General features: G+C 45.5%; 1 protein-coding gene across 6 annotated transcripts in view; it reads right to left on the bottom strand.

The window, feature by feature from the left end:
- Nucleotides 1–2,976: 2,976 nt before the first annotated feature.
- SMARCA2 (SWI/SNF related BAF chromatin remodeling complex subunit ATPase 2) overlaps nucleotides 2,977–15,348 on the bottom strand; it is a 139,134-nt gene continuing 126,762 nt past the window's right edge. For all 6 annotated transcript variants that reach the window (XM_079959122.1, XM_079959123.1, XM_079959125.1 and 3 more), the window contains 5 exons: nucleotides 13,334–13,439; nucleotides 8,336–8,437; nucleotides 6,804–6,933; nucleotides 5,814–5,956; nucleotides 2,977–3,873 (listed from right to left, as the gene is read on the bottom strand). In XM_079959122.1, coding sequence (XP_079815248.1) covers nucleotides 3,838–3,873; nucleotides 5,814–5,956; nucleotides 6,804–6,933; nucleotides 8,336–8,437; nucleotides 13,334–13,439 — 517 coding nt within the window. In that variant the 3' untranslated portion in view covers nucleotides 2,977–3,837. The remainder of the gene's footprint in view (nucleotides 3,874–5,813; nucleotides 5,957–6,803; nucleotides 6,934–8,335; nucleotides 8,438–13,333; nucleotides 13,440–15,348) is intronic.

The following is a 15,348-nucleotide window of genomic DNA, read 5'->3' as shown; positions in this document are numbered from 1 at the left end:
AGTGGCGCCCGCCCTGTGGAACGCCCTCCCATCAGATGTCAAGGAAATAAGCAGCTATCTTCTCTTTAAAATACATTTGAAGGCAGCCCTGTTTAGGGAAGTTTTAGTATTTAATGCTGTATTGTTTTTAACACTTGATTGGAAGCCGCCCAGAGTGGCTGGGGAAACTCAGCCAGAAGGGCGGGGTATAAATAATAAATTATTATTATGATTCCCTCAGCCTCTGCCAGTGTGGCCAATGGTCAAGGACGATGGGAGACCAATTCTGCTGGAGCAAAGACTGAAAGTGCTTTATTAGCAGTAATGTTCAGCATGGACACTGGAGGCCCAGGGGACAAGGATCGCCCATCACAGGCTGCTAAGACTGTTGCAAGCAATCCTGGACTGGGATAGCTGGTCCACGGTGCTTCAGGCACTGGGAACTTCCAAGACTGGATTACTTCAAGGCATTGCATGAGCGGCATCCCTTGCACCGAGGAAACAAAAGGCAGCCAATGTAGCAGGAGGACCAACAGAAGTGGGAGTCTGTCAACATATTATATACGCGGGTGGTGCTGGGGTCTAAACCACGGAGCCTCGTGGGCTTGATCAGAAGGTGGATGGTTCGAATATGCAATGGAGTGAGCTCCCGTTGCTCTGTCCCAGCTCCTGCCAACCTAGCAGTTCGAAAGCATGCCAGTGCAAGTAGATGAATAGGTACAGCTGCAGCGGGAAGGTAAATGGTGTTTCCGTGCACTCTGGTTTCCGTCAAGGTGTCCTGTTGTGCCAGAAGTTTAGTCCTGCTGGCCACATGACCCAGAAAACTCTGTGGACAAACGCCGGCTCCCTCGACCTTAAAGTGAGATGAGCATCAACCCCACAGTCGCCTTTGACTGGGCTTAACCATCCAGGGGTCCTTTACCTTTTACCTTTTCCTACGTGCTCCAAGATTTGCAATGGCTACTGGGCCAAGTTCAAGGGATTCCATCGCCCTTGGAGCTTTTAATTGTGTTTTTAAATTACAGTCGTTTGCTGCCTCACGTTCCTTTGCAAGAAGGGAGGGATATAGACAAGGCTCTGGAGATCACACAGAATGCCACAGCGTCATAGAATGACGTAATCTTGGTACCTATCCTGATTGTAGCACCCAGCCGTGATCAAGGCGCAGTCAGGGGCGGCAGAATCAACCTCTTTGGTACCCTTTTGGCTACTGAACTCTGGAGCCTGATGCTTGTGACCAGGGGGACAATAAATCTGATGCTGGTGGGCAGAACACTCTGGCCCAAATGCCACGGCACCAGGATCCGCCCAGCCTTCCCTGGGCCCAAGGAGCCAAGTGCCTCTCAGTCTACCTCACTTCTCCAGGCAGGCAGAGAGCAGCGGGCAGGAGACCCGAGGGTGCAGAAGCACCTGTCCACGCACCAGGGGGATGGCCCCCTAAGACTGCCGTCCTCACTGAGGAGAGGCAGATGGCAGGAAGAGGCTGAAGAGGTGCCTTTCTTGGGGCAAGTTGCTCACCTGACCTGCCTTCCCACCCCTCCCTTAAGGCCTCCTTAGTTACACCAGAACAGGGTGGCAGGAGCTTTTTACTCCAGGAAGACCCCCTAGTGAGAGCAAAAGGAAGCACTATGAGAAACTTGGATATACAAGCTAGGCGCCAAATGGCTCATTATGGTCGTCCAAATATCTAGTTACCATTTGGGGTCAAGAGGGCCCTAAAAGTTGCTTGTCTTCCGAAGCAACTACAGTGGTACCACGGGTTACATACGCTTCAGGTTACAGACTCCGCTAACCCAGAAATAGTACCTCAAGTTAAGAACTTTGCTTCAGGATGAGAACAGAAATTGTGCAGCAGCGGCGCAGGAGGCCCCATTAGCTAAAGTGGTGCTTCAGGTTAAGAACAGTTTCAGGTTAAGAACAGACCTCCAGAACGAATTAGGTTCTTAACCTGTGGTACCACTGTACTCTGTTCTGAACTTAAAAATGGAAAGCATAATGCTGGCAGTTAACAAGAGAGGTTTAAAGACTCTCTCAAGGCTATTCTAAAAAAATGTAGTATAAACACCAACAATTGGGAAACACTGGCCTGCGAGCGCTCCAGTTGGAGAAGAGCCTTTCCCAAAGGTGTCATGGGCTTTGAAGACACTTGAACTCAGGACGCAAGGGAGAAACAGGCAAAGAGGAAGGCATGCTTGGCAAATCCACACCGTGATCAACTCCCGCCCAGAAACCAATGTCCCCACTGTGGAAGGACGTGTGGATCCAGAAGTGGCCTCCACAGTCACTTACGGACTCAGTGTTAAAACCGTGTTTATGGAAGACAATCTTACTTGACTGTGAGGGATCGCCAAAGAAGAAGAGGAAAAGAAAATCATACACGATTCTCTTTTCGCTCCCTCTTGACCCCAAATGTGACTGAGTCTCAATTAAACATCTGGCTAGTTCAGGGGACAACCTCGAGCTGGCTTAAGAGCTTTGAGACCTTTAAAAAAGAAAAGTCTTGATCCAGGAACTGTCCAAGTATCTATTGGCCTGTCCCTGCCTCTTTTTCTTAACGGTGACACGGACCATTCATAACATAGGAATATTATTCACAACTGTGAGCAGGGCATTGGGGTGGGGGAAGTGAAGACAAGAGACAACAATTCAATATAACGTTGTTTGCTGTTCCTGCTCAGGCTGCACAGAAAAGGCATTTTGGCTCCTGAAATTCATTTGGATTGTGTAGCTAAAATATGAACGGAGAGAGTTCTATAGGATGCTGTCTTGGTGTGTGGAAACAGCCCAGATCCAAGGATCCCCAGGCATGGACCTCCAGGTGGCAGAGATTTCAGGTGCCATCCTGGCTCCCGGGCATCTTCACTTGGTCGCAAGTGGCTGAGAGTCGGGTGCAAAATGCGCCTGGCACCTGGTGAATTTTGAACACGGAAAGGAAGTGAGAATGAAGCTCAACGCCGCAATGTCATTCCGCTTGGAAAACACGGATGGCACAGACCCTTCAAAATTACTGGAATTTTATTTGCCTCAGGCTTATGACTTGCAACCAAAGACATTGTGCAAAGAAAGCAAAGATTAAGTACACTTGGGGGAAAGGTGGCAAACCACATTGGTAACACAAAAGGTAATCTGATGAAAGAAGCCATTCATTATACTATATAGATTGCAATATTCAATAGCATTTTAAATCCAACTTTTTTGTAATCAAGAAAAAAAAGAGAAGAAATAAAAGGAAAAGGAAAGTTTACAGTACACATAAATTTCATGTATACAGTTCGAAAAGCATTTCTTTTTCAAGAGAGAATCAAATGAAGCAATGAATGCGGCAGGACTGGGTAGAGGCTAGCTACTGTACATTTAAGAAAATTGTATATATGCACCACAGTGAAGAAACAAATACAGAACTAATAAAACCTTGAAAACTGCCTGATGAAAAATAAAATCACCAGTTGCTTTTAATGGCTTCTCCTGGTTAGCAATGCTACAAAAGACATTGTTTTCAAATCTTTCTGATGCCAGGTGATAGCATCTAATCAAATATTGAAACCAGGAATGTCAAACCATTAGTAAGTTAAACCCAACCCATAGAAATATACTATCAACCCATGTTTTTTTTCCCCATCAAAAGCTTTTTTTTTTAAATCTTTGAGGCCTGTTTGGTCACAGTATGTTACATGTTTTTCTTTTTCTTTTCTTTTTTACACCATGATCCATAACGTTTGTCTGGCAATATCCTAAAGCTAGTTATAGATGATGTAAATACAGAAACGCCCCGATGCCGATCTGGCAGAGTGAATTCGCTGGGTGCAAAATGAGGGAAGAGAAGAACGGTTCTCCTTTATGAACATCGGACCGTGTGAATCACTCGTCGTCACTTCCGCTGGCTTCCGACTGGTCCTGGATGGAAGAGGCAGAGGGGTGGGGGGGAAAGGTTAGAGGTTTTGTTTGTTGAAAGCATTGCAAAGAAGACAATATTACTTTGACACCCCTGTTTGGGCCATAATAAAGAAGCAAGGTGCAACCAAGAGATAGCAGGGCAATCCAGTTAATTTAGTCATGCCTCTGGATTTGTCGCAAGATGTTCTGTAATAGGTTTATGAGATATCACGCACAGCTGTGCTGTGTGCATCTCGCAAGTCTCACGGCTTTCGCAACGATTTACTTCCAAATAAATATACCAAAAGACTGACGGCATGTACAGTATGCTCATTCAGAACCAAATCCTAGGGAGTTTAGCGGGGCTTACGCAGCCTTAGCTGGCCTTTATAGGTAAAGGTAAAGGGGGCCCTGACCATTAGGTCCAGTCGTGACCGACTCTGGGGTTGCGGCGCTCATCTCGCTTTATTGGCCGAGGGAGCTGGCATACAGCTTCCGGGTCATGTGGCCAGCATGACTAAGCCGCTTCTGGCGAACCAGAGCAACGCACGGAAACGTCGTTTACCTTCCCACTGGAGCGGTACCTATTTATCTACTTGCACTTTGACTTGCTTTCAAACTGCTAGGTTGGCAGGAGCAGGGACCGAGCAACGGGAGCTCACCCTGTCGCGGGGATTTGAACCGCCGACCTTCTGATCGGCAAGTCCTAGGCTCTGTGGTTTAACCCACAGCGCCACCAGCGTCCCTACAGCCAGCCTTTATAGGCTACCTTAAAACAAAATTAACAAAGGGCAACCTTTGTGCACCTGCAGAATTTCTTTCTTTTCCCTCTGAAGTGCAGGAGCCCATGCATATTGCAAACGGCCAGTAGAACTCCCCTGGCAAAAGCCCATTTGCCATTAAGGGACCCTGCTCTTCAAGAAACCACAGGATATTTCACACAACAGAGGGGTCTTTCCAGCTATCCATACAAGAGTAAAGCCAGGCATAGGCAAACTCGGCCCTCCAGATGTTTTTGGGACTACAATTCCCATCATCCCTAGCTAACAGGACCAGTGGTCAGGGATGATGGGACTTGTAGTCTCCAAACATCTGGAGGGCCGAGTTTGCCTATGCCTGAGTTAAGCCTTAGTACTTAATTTTTTAAAAAATACAAACATACAGCAAAAAACAATTCAAGACTGACATATCAAGATTACTCTGAATCTCCTGACTTCCCCCCATTCCTTCCACGGGCCCTAGTAATAATATTCACAACTGCATATCAATACAATCCAAGATTTATCCTTCGAAATTAGCCATACTTCCCGTTATTTTACAAGTGTGGTTGAAATCCTGCTAATGTTTTAGCCTGCTTACAATGGTCGTGTAATTAAATTATAAACTTTCCCCATTCTTTTTTCAAGTTCTCCTCTTCTTGATTTCTGAGCTTCCCAGTTAATTTGGCCATTTCAGTAGAGTCCATCAACTTGGTTTGCCATTCTAGTACTTAATTTTAACTTGGCTGGCTGAGCTCAAAAAGAACTACTTCAGGGATGCTCAAGGCCCCCTTTTCCCCCTTTTAGGAGCATCTCCCTGAAATTTGCCACCTATTTCTTGATGCAAATCTCTTCCCTGGAGCTCAGAAGCTTCCCAGCTCCTTCGATCCTGGGCATTGAGTCCAAGTGCTGAGCATCTTAATGGAGAGGAAGTGGGATACTATGCAACGCTCTCAAACCTTCCATGCACCCCGAACCCCCCAAAATCGGCCCCCTTGGCCCCCCGACTGGTTTGGATGACAGCTCCCATCAGGGCTCCTGCTCAGGGACAGGGGAGCCCCAAATACCTGCAGCGCCCCCTGCTGGAAAACGCTCTGCTGGACTGTTCAACCTCCAAAGGTGAATCTGAGTTGTGACGATTGCAGATACAGGGATGGGGGGGGGGGGGAGAATGCATTTACTGCTCTTGCAAGCAACACTCACATTTTCATCTTGATCCTCATCGCTGTCGTCATCGCTCACAACCGGTTTGGCTTTGACTCGACTTTGCCGCTTTTTGCCTTTTCCTTTCTCCCTGTTTTTATCCTCCTTTTTGTTTAGTTTGATTTTTACTTTCACAGATTTGGCTGCAAAAAGCCCACGGAAGAAACTTAGCGGCCAAAATTAACAGACCGGACACAGATTTAGTCCTGCTTACAGCAGAGCCGGAGACATCGACGGGACTTACGTCCGTCTTCGCAGCCCTACACACTATGGGTGTGAATGAATCTAGTCTCAAGTGTGACTAAATGTGGGTCAAGCCCAGTGTTTAAGGCTTCTCAGCCACTGACTCCCCTGGGTTCCTCTGGAAGGAACAGTCGACTATAAATTTAAAGCATATATAAAACAAACAAACAAACTCACACAAATCACTCATTCTCTCATACACACACACACCATCCTGAAAAGCATTCCTGATTCTACAACGTAAGTGTTGCAAAGAAATAATCGAATGTAAATTTCATATAAGGAAATTTCCTATTTTAAAACAGTGCTTTTTCCCGGGGGGGGGGGGCGGGGGTGGGATGCAGGGGTACACATATCCCTAAACATTTTGTGAATCTACCAGAAGAAGAAATTTTTTTTTAAAAAATTGTTAGTTTCTTCTCTAGCAGGGTGAACCGTCGGTTCCATTGCTACCCCTGATGGCAGCTTGCTTTCCTTTCCCAGTGTTTCCCGTGTCTCAGACAGAAGCGAGCGTTTAATATGTGAAGCAGTGTGGAATGTGGATGTGTGGTGTTTCACTGCTGAAAGCTTGGTCTCATGGAGGGGCACTATTTCAATATGGGCCACGCATGTTGTTTGTACTTTTGTCCATTTACTGTATTCATTTCCCCTGATTTGAACTCTAAAATGGTGGTTTTCTCAAGTCAAAATGAGAGTACCCCTAAACATTTTTTAAGAAAAAAAAAAGCAATGAAGTGAGAGGCTCACATTCAGATTCCGACTCGTCTTCCTCGTCTTCTTCTTCCTCGTTGCTTTCGTCCTCGCTCTCCTCTTCTTTGGCAATCTTCTGCCGCGCACTTTTGAACACCGACTGCAGAACAATGGAGTCCTCATAGATCTGTGGCAGGAAAGCAGGGCTGCGTCAGGCCGGCAAGCTGTGCTTCATCAAAGATTCACAGCGTGGAGTGCTATTTCCTATGCAAACCCAGAGAGAGCAAGGCTTCTCTCCCCCATTACAAGTCACAAGCCTTGTTGCATGAATTTTACAGGAAATGCCAATGTTAATTTTTCATGCACTAAATGAGGGTTAAAAAAAAGCCTTTTGGTGGCAGCCTGAAACAAAATGAAGCTCCATATTATATTTTCACATTTCTAAGCACCACCTACTCTTATGTTTGAAGGCAGGTAGGTAGCTGTGTTGGTCTGACGCAGTCGAAATATATATAAAAAATTGTCCAGTAGCACCTTAGAGACCAACTAAGTTTGTTCTGGGTATAGGCTTTCGTGATGTTAGACTAGAATCTAAATCTGAAGAAGTGGGCATGCACACGGAAGCTTATACCCAGAACAAACTTAGTTGCTTATGTTTGAATTATTTAATGTTTTATTACTAATGATCTCAAGAGTCTTCAATGGAAGGCTCTAATTAAGATTTAGATTATAGTCTAACAATATATCCAGGTTAAAACAAATGCACTCTTCCGATGCTAATTATCAGCAGTAAGAACAAAAAAGTTCGTGTTAGCTAATAATAGAATTCTGGGGTAGATATAAGACCTGTTACAGTGAAGGTTCTAGCAATCTTTATCCATGGTTCACAGATTATGAACAGGCTGTGAGATTTCAGCCATCCTTCCCATCTCATCTCCTCTTGCAAATTCTCTCTGCCCTTTCCCCAACAGCTTAAACTGCAGTTAAGGGTCATGGCTTCAATAATCTTAGCTATGGTTAACGCCAACTAGGTTCCTGCATGATGGAGTTTTTCACAGGGACCCTTAGTTCGTATTAGCCAGGCATAGGCAAACTTGGCCCTCCAGATGTTTTGGGACTAAAACTCCCATCACCCCTGGCCACTGGTCTTGGTAGCTAGGGATGATGGGAGTTGTAGTCCAAAACATCTGGAGGGCAGAGTTTGCCTATGCCTGGTATTAGCCATGATCAAGACTGCACCTCTTAGCCAACAAGATATTTTTAAAATAACACCACCATCACCACAGAGAACTACCAACTAGTTGATACCAAGGGTGGTAAATGTAAACTTATTTCTCCAACCAAGATGTTTCAAGTATACTGTAGCTGCAGGAGAAGAACTTCCTGCTATAGAACAAACTCTGAAGACTAAAAGCAAGCTGAAACAGAAAATACGGGCCTGAAGGTTGTTTTATACAACTGGGAAAACGTTGACGCCGCCCCAAGTTAAGATAGCCCCCAGGCTTCTTACTGACCAACGTAACACGTTCACAAATGCAAATGTGCACACCAACATTGCAGTTCTGCTAAGCAAATAATCTGAACCCGACCTGTGATCCTTCCAAGTTGAAGGTCTGAGCGTTGTGACACAACAACATGACGTCCTTCTCCAGGTCGCTAACACTCCGATATTTATGGTTACGAATTCTTTCCTAAAAACCCAATCAAAAGAGATTGAAAGGGGGAGAGAAAGAACAGGATAGCTGGTTAAACAAGCCTGCTGCACTCATGAACACAACAGATTCATGTACGCAACATGTTCAGTGTTGTTATCCTTCTGGTGTAGATTAATCGGATAGCACAAACAAAGCAAGCGTTTTCAGACAGAAGTCGTAAGCCGAATAAAAGTTCTCTATAGGCTGAGTGCATAACGCTGAGAGGCCGGCGTTCAAGGGATATACCGTATTTTTCGCTCTATAACACGCACCCGACTATAACACACACATAGTTTTTAGAGGAGGAAAACAAGAAAAAAATATGGTAAACGAAACAGTGGATATATGATTTTTGTGGTTCATGCTGTGGCCATAGACATGTGATCTGACGGTGAGTTTGAGGTAGCCCAATGCAAAAATCCTGAAGATCCATGTGGATCCATGCTTTGTAACCACGTTTTTGCACCATTGCGGCCCCAGGCAACAGTGGGTGCATGATTTTTTTGGTGCAAGCTGTAGCCATGGACATGCTATGTGATCTGATGGTGAATTTGGGGTGACCCAGTGCAAAAATCCTGAGGATCCATGTGGATCTGTGCTTTGTAACCACGTTTTAAGTGGAGGGAAGGAAAAGCACTCAAGGGACAAGGAACACGCGTGGGGTGGGTGGAGAAGAATGCTGTTAATAATGCAGAAGAGGGGTATAAGAGGAGAAGCAAGCAGGCTCTGCTTCTCTCCCTCCTCCCCGGCTCGCTGAAAAACTTTGCTGCTATTTAGCCAGCTGAGTGGGGAGGAGAGAGGGAGAGAGAGCCTGCTTGCTTTAAAGGAGCCAACCAGACAGGAGCCGCTTACACTCGTGTAAGCGGCTCCTCTCCTCTCCCGCTTTGCTCCTTTAAAGCAAGCAGGCTCTCTGTCCCTCTCTCCTCCCCACTCAGCGGCTCTTCTCCCGCTTTGCTGTTTCAAAGCGAGCCACGGAGGGAAGGAAGGGGAACCATGGATCCTCTGCTCACGACTGCAGCAGATCCCCCCGCCATCCGTAGGCATTCGCTCCATAACACGCACAGACATTTCCCCTTACTTTCTAGGAGGAAAAAAGTGAGTGGTATGGTGCAAAAAATACGGTAAGTTTCAATGCATACTCCAAGATGAGCCTCTACATCCAACTCGGATAAAACTTACACCCGCCCACTGCTACAATAGATCATTGCCTACACCTCAAACTTCTGGCTAAATTATGAGATGCCTTCTGTGACGCAGGGTGTCTTCTTGGAGCCTTATAAGAAAATTGCAAACATGTGCAAAAAAACAACAACCCATGTTGCAAGCATGTACAAATGCCTGGGAGAAGAGGAAGGTCTCAACTGGTGCTGAAATGATAGGGATTTCAGCACTGACTTGCCTCGCGGGGGAGAAGAAACTGGGAGACAAACAAAACTCTCTTGTCTCTCTGCAATTTGACCTGGAGGTTCCCTTGGGTACATCACTGAAGATAGCCAATAACTTAGGCGGCTTTAAAAGGGAATTGGACAAATTCATGCAGAATAAGGGAGCAATCCTATGGCAAGAGCAGGGTTAGGATCCTGTGGATCTCTGGCTAAGCTGGGAGGGTCCATGCGTAGCCAGGCTACATCAGTGTAACTTGCGGCTGCCAGAGATCTGCTGGCATACAGGATCCGCCCCATCCTGGCTCAGATAGGAGCCCGACTTTAAACAATAACCGTGCAATAATGGATGATCCAAAACGGCGTACAGTTTTCCCGGATGACAAACTGTTTCAAAAGTAACTCTTCATCAGCTTATGAATGGTCCTTGATGTGACTGGGAGTGGCCGCCGGGACCACATAACACCGGTTCTGAGAGATCTGCATTGGCTCCCAGTACGTTTCCGAGCACCATTCAAAGTGTTGGTGCTGACCTTGAAAGCCCTAAACGGCCTCGGTCCTATATACCTGAAGGAGCGTCTCCACCCCCATCGTTCTGCCCGGACACTGAGATCCAGCGCCGAGGGCCTTCTGGTGGTTCCCTCATTGCAAGAAGTGAGGCTACAGGGAACCAGACAGAGGGCCTTCTCAGTAGTGGCGCCCACCCTGTGGAACGCCCTCCCATCAGATGTCAAAGAGATAAACAACTACCTGACATTCAGAAGACATCTGAAGGCAGCCCTGTTCAGGGAAGTTTTTTAATATGTAATGCTGTACTGTTTTTAACCACTTGATTGGGAGCCGCCCAGAGCGGCTGGGGAAACTCAGCCAGATGGGCGGGGTATAAATAATAATAATAAAAAATAATAAATAATAATAATAATAATAATAATAATAATAATAATCTGTTAGGACTATTCATATGCTGATGAAGAGTTACTTTTGAAACAGTTGTCACTGTTCGATGTTTTGGATCATCCATTATCGCACCGTTACAGGATTGCGACTGTTGAAAGGCTTGTTTGCCTCTTTCAATACCAATGGACTACATTGTCTAATTTTGTTCACGCAACAGTGACCGACTTTTATTTTCTGTGATTCTATTTCATATTTTCTGTTTGAGAATTGCTATGCGGGGAGCTTCTATGATCGCATGATTACAGGATCGGGACTACTGAAAGGCTTGATTGCCTCTGTGATACTGACTGACGACCCCCTCTAATTTTGTTCATGCAACATTGATTTATTTTAGCATTTGCATCTCCAGCATATATTTTCTGTTCAAGAATTGCAAAATAATACATGTTACACATATTTTGCTAGAACATTATTAGCCACGTGTTGCCTGCCATTGTTTAAAGTCTGCCTGTTTTTGCAACTCAGGGGATTTCATTTGTTACACCAGCTTTGCTAAGCCCTGAAAGGGGGTGTTCCAGGGAGGGGACTGGAGAAGGGGCTTAGACGGGATCTTAAGCTTGCTCAGCTTAGTCATGTGACCTGGGGAAACCAGGTTAAGTTGGTAAAAAAGGGCCATGTGACTCTAACCCTCTATAAAAGCTAGTTTCCCACGGCCCAAAAATGGAAAGACAAGAAGATACCGACGAAAGAAGAATGGCAAGTTAAACGCACGGAATACACAGAAATGGCCAAACTTACAGGAAGACTCAGAGACAAGGACAATAGAGATTTTAAAAAAGATTGGGAACCCTTCATGTTGTATCTACAGAAATATTGTAATGAAATAGATTCACTAGCAGGGTTTGAATGAACACTTACAATTATAAGATGTATTTTGAAAGAAACACAGTCTGATTTGAAAATGATAAGAGTACAAAAGGAGTTAAGCAAAAGAGTATAAAAGCAATAAAGATCAAGCAGAAATAGCAAATGTTTAAGGAACCAAAGGCGGAAGTTGTGGGGCGTCACAGGGAGTCTGGGATATTGTTTTTTCTTTTCTTTTCGTTTTATAAATCAGTCTGTTATATGTGCAAAACTTAATAAAAATCTAAAAAATAATAATACAGTGGTACCTCTGTAAACACAGCCCCGTTTGTGTCCAGAACCCACAACCCGCGTCTGCAGGTCGCGATTCGCCGTTTCTGCGCATGTGTGTGATGTCATTTTGACCGTCTGTGCATGCGCAAGTGGCGAAACCCGGAAGTAACACGCTCCGTTCCTTCCGCGTCGCCGCAGCTTCTTCAACCCGAGGTATGACTGTAAAAACAAAAGCTAGTTTCCCCTCTGCTGGGTTTAGCAGCCCTGCTCCAGAAGGGAGTTTGACCAGCCTAACTTGGTTTCACGCCGGTTACCTGGAGATGGGATGGGCCCTGCTGGTTTATCAATGGCTGCTAGACATGGCGGATGTTATGCTCTGCCTCCATGCGCAGAGACTGCAATGCTTCTGCACACCAGGCACTGGAGAGGGGACTGGCGCTCAGCTTTCCCACAGGCCCCCCTCTGTTCAGATGCCAAGGGGATGAAGAACTACACAACTTCTGGAAGACATCGGAAGGCAGTTCTGTATCAGGAAGTTTTCAATGTTTAATGGTTTACTATGTTTTTATACGTGCTGGAAGCTGCCCAGAGTGGCGTCTAGGGACGCAGGTGGCGCTGTGGGTTAAAGCCTCAGCGCCTAGGACTTGCCGATCGAAAGGTCGGCGGTTCGAATCCCTGCGGCGGGGTGCGCTCCCGCTGCTCGGTCCCAGCGCCTGCCAACCTAGCAGTTCGAAAGCACCTCCGGGTGCAAGTAGATAAATAGGGACCGCTTACCAGCGGGAAGGTAAACGGCGTTTCCGTGTGCGGCTCTGGCTCGCCAGAGCAGCGATGTCACGCTGGCCACGTGACCCGGAAGTGTCTCCGGACAGCGCTGGCCCCTGGCCTCTTAAGTGAGATGGGCGCACAACCCCAGAGTCTGTCAAGACTGGCCCGTACGGGCAGGGGTACCTTTACCTTTTCTGTTTTTATACGTGCTGGAAGCTGCCCAGAGTGGCTGGGGAAACCCAGCCAGATGGGTGCGGTACTACTACTACTAATAATATTAATAATAATCTGGCTGGCGACTGTGAGAACAGGAAGCAATTCCACAGGTACATCACAGACATGGAAGAATAACAACAAGCAGTATTTAATTTCTGCTATTTGTGCGCGAGTGCAAAAGCCAAGTCATGATAACTTGGCCTGATGCTGGAAAGCTGTATTCGAGGTCAAACGAAATGGTGGGAAGGATTTTAGGTAAAAGCAGTGGAAGAAAAAATGACAAAATATCTGGAATAGAGAATTTTTTTGTGATAGGTATAATGCAGTAGAAAGGGTTTGAGTCAAAAACACTGCCGAGGTGAGGGAGTCAACTCCTGAAACAATGTCTTTGATTTGAAGGTTACCGTGAAAAAGAATTAATTTGGAAAAAATTAATTAAAAATATATGTAAAAAAGAAAAGAAGCTGCATTTGCGTTTAGCAGAAATCAGGCTCACCTTAATTTTTTTGAAATCCACTGGCTTTCTGATTAATTCATAGTATTCTGGGTATTCTTTTCTGGAAGGCAGTTGAATGAAGACTTCACTTAACTGTCGTCCCGAGCTGTTAAAAAGGACAAAAATAATAGAAAACGTTATTACTTAGCTGTGACAAGAAATGGCAGTGACCAGTATGTTTGAGAAGGAAAAAAGGAAGATGGTTTTGCTTTTCACCTAAGAATTTGTTCCAGTTCAAGAAATGGAGCATTAATAAAATCCTGTGCTGTGAGGAATCAAAGTACAAGGGCAGCCATGTAGAATAATATAAAAGATGCACCAGCGAGGGATATTCTGGAAATATACGCAAATTGCAGAACAGACTACGTTGCACACATTCCTAGAACAGCAGCACAGTACTGAATTTCACCTTCTTCTTCTTTTCTTTTAAAACCCAAATACCTGGCTACTTTTTCACAGAAGGATTTGATTTCTTAGTCCCCTTTGCGTGTTTGTCAGTGAATATGGCTTAAAACAACAACCAAAACCCAAAGCCAAAAAGCATTTATTTGCTAACAGAAAGCTTCCACCGGTTGCAACTGAGGTTATGCTAAAAAAAGCAAACGATTACTTGTGAATATGCTATCCTGGTTTTCAATCTCAATTTCCAGTTCTGTATGCACCTTTTGAACATAAATAAAGAAATAAGAGATCTAACAATCATAGAAAGCATGCACACTATTTCTTTTCCGGTTGCCTAGCAACCGCCAGGCTATACGCTGAAGAGCAGTAGGACCTGCATAAATTAAGAAAATCTTCAGAAAGATGAGTGGCATCTCTGTAGTCTGACTCTACTGGGTCACATTGTCTGCCCCCCCCCAACAAGGCATCTCAGCAAATAAACACAGATAATGGTGTTGTTTTAAATCTGTTTTGTGTGCTGCACAACATTCTTCCAGACTGGTGGGAAAAAGCATCGTTTGTCACTGCATATAGCGGCATTAACAGGCGGTGAATTTTAAGGTACCGTATTTCTCTGTGTATAACCCCCCCCCCCCGGTGTATAACACAACCCCTATTTTTGGGGACTCCAAATTAAGAAAGTGGGGGGAGATTCCCCAGAGTTGTTAAGCTTTATTTTGGGGGGGGGGGCGTGACAAGCGCACGCCTCGCAGAAGCCACCAATTCTCACCCCAATCGCATCCAGAAGCCACAAATCGCCCACAACATAAACAGCCAAGCCCAACCAGTCCTTGCGGCATGCACCCATCACTGTATATCTCAGACTCACGGCTGCCAACAATCGCCTGTCTCCCCCTCCAAGCACGACCCGTGTATAAGACGACCCCCAATTTTTTACATTTTTTTTTTTTTAAAAAAACCCTCGTCTTATACGCAGAAAAATATGGTAAGCTTGTTAACGGAGAAATCTGAGGGCTCCCTTGGACAAAAAACAAGGACACCAGCCTGGAATACCGGAGCAAAACAGCAGCCAGTAGGCTTGGTCTGTACTGAGGACTGTTGCGACAGGACTCCCACCTGCCTCAAGGTGGAACAAGATGGAAGCCCCAAACAAAAGAGCTCCCAAACTTTTATTAGCTGCTAATCCCCATGTTACACCCCCCAAACTACATCACTAATACATCAAGGTTACATCATGAAAGGGGAGGTCTGGTGGCAGTAATCTGAGCATCCTGGACCCTGCCCCATGGTTCTCCTTGCCCTCCACCAAACACCAATCAAGTGTAACAAAAGAGATATTTACATTTCCCTGTTTCCCAGCCAAGTTAATCACACCCTTTTGCCTTCATCTGGGTTTGTTATTTCTGGAATGGCTACCTGTCTGGCACTCATATATCAGGATGCCAGGGATTATCGCTCAGGCAGAGGGGCTGCTGAGTAGCTGAGCTCACATGTCTCTATGAATTTCTGAAGTTCTCCCAGTGAGCCAGTACATAGATACATTTATCAGTCAATTCATACATTTGGTATCGTGCAGCAGAGGCCATTTGAATAGATAGGAAGAAACTGTGATG

The sequence above is a fragment of the Podarcis cretensis genome, assembly GCF_951804945.1.
Source record: "Podarcis cretensis genome assembly, chromosome: 17".
Classification (NCBI taxonomy): domain Eukaryota; kingdom Metazoa; phylum Chordata; class Lepidosauria; order Squamata; family Lacertidae; genus Podarcis; species Podarcis cretensis.
This window is presented reverse-complemented; position numbering and strand designations above follow the sequence as displayed.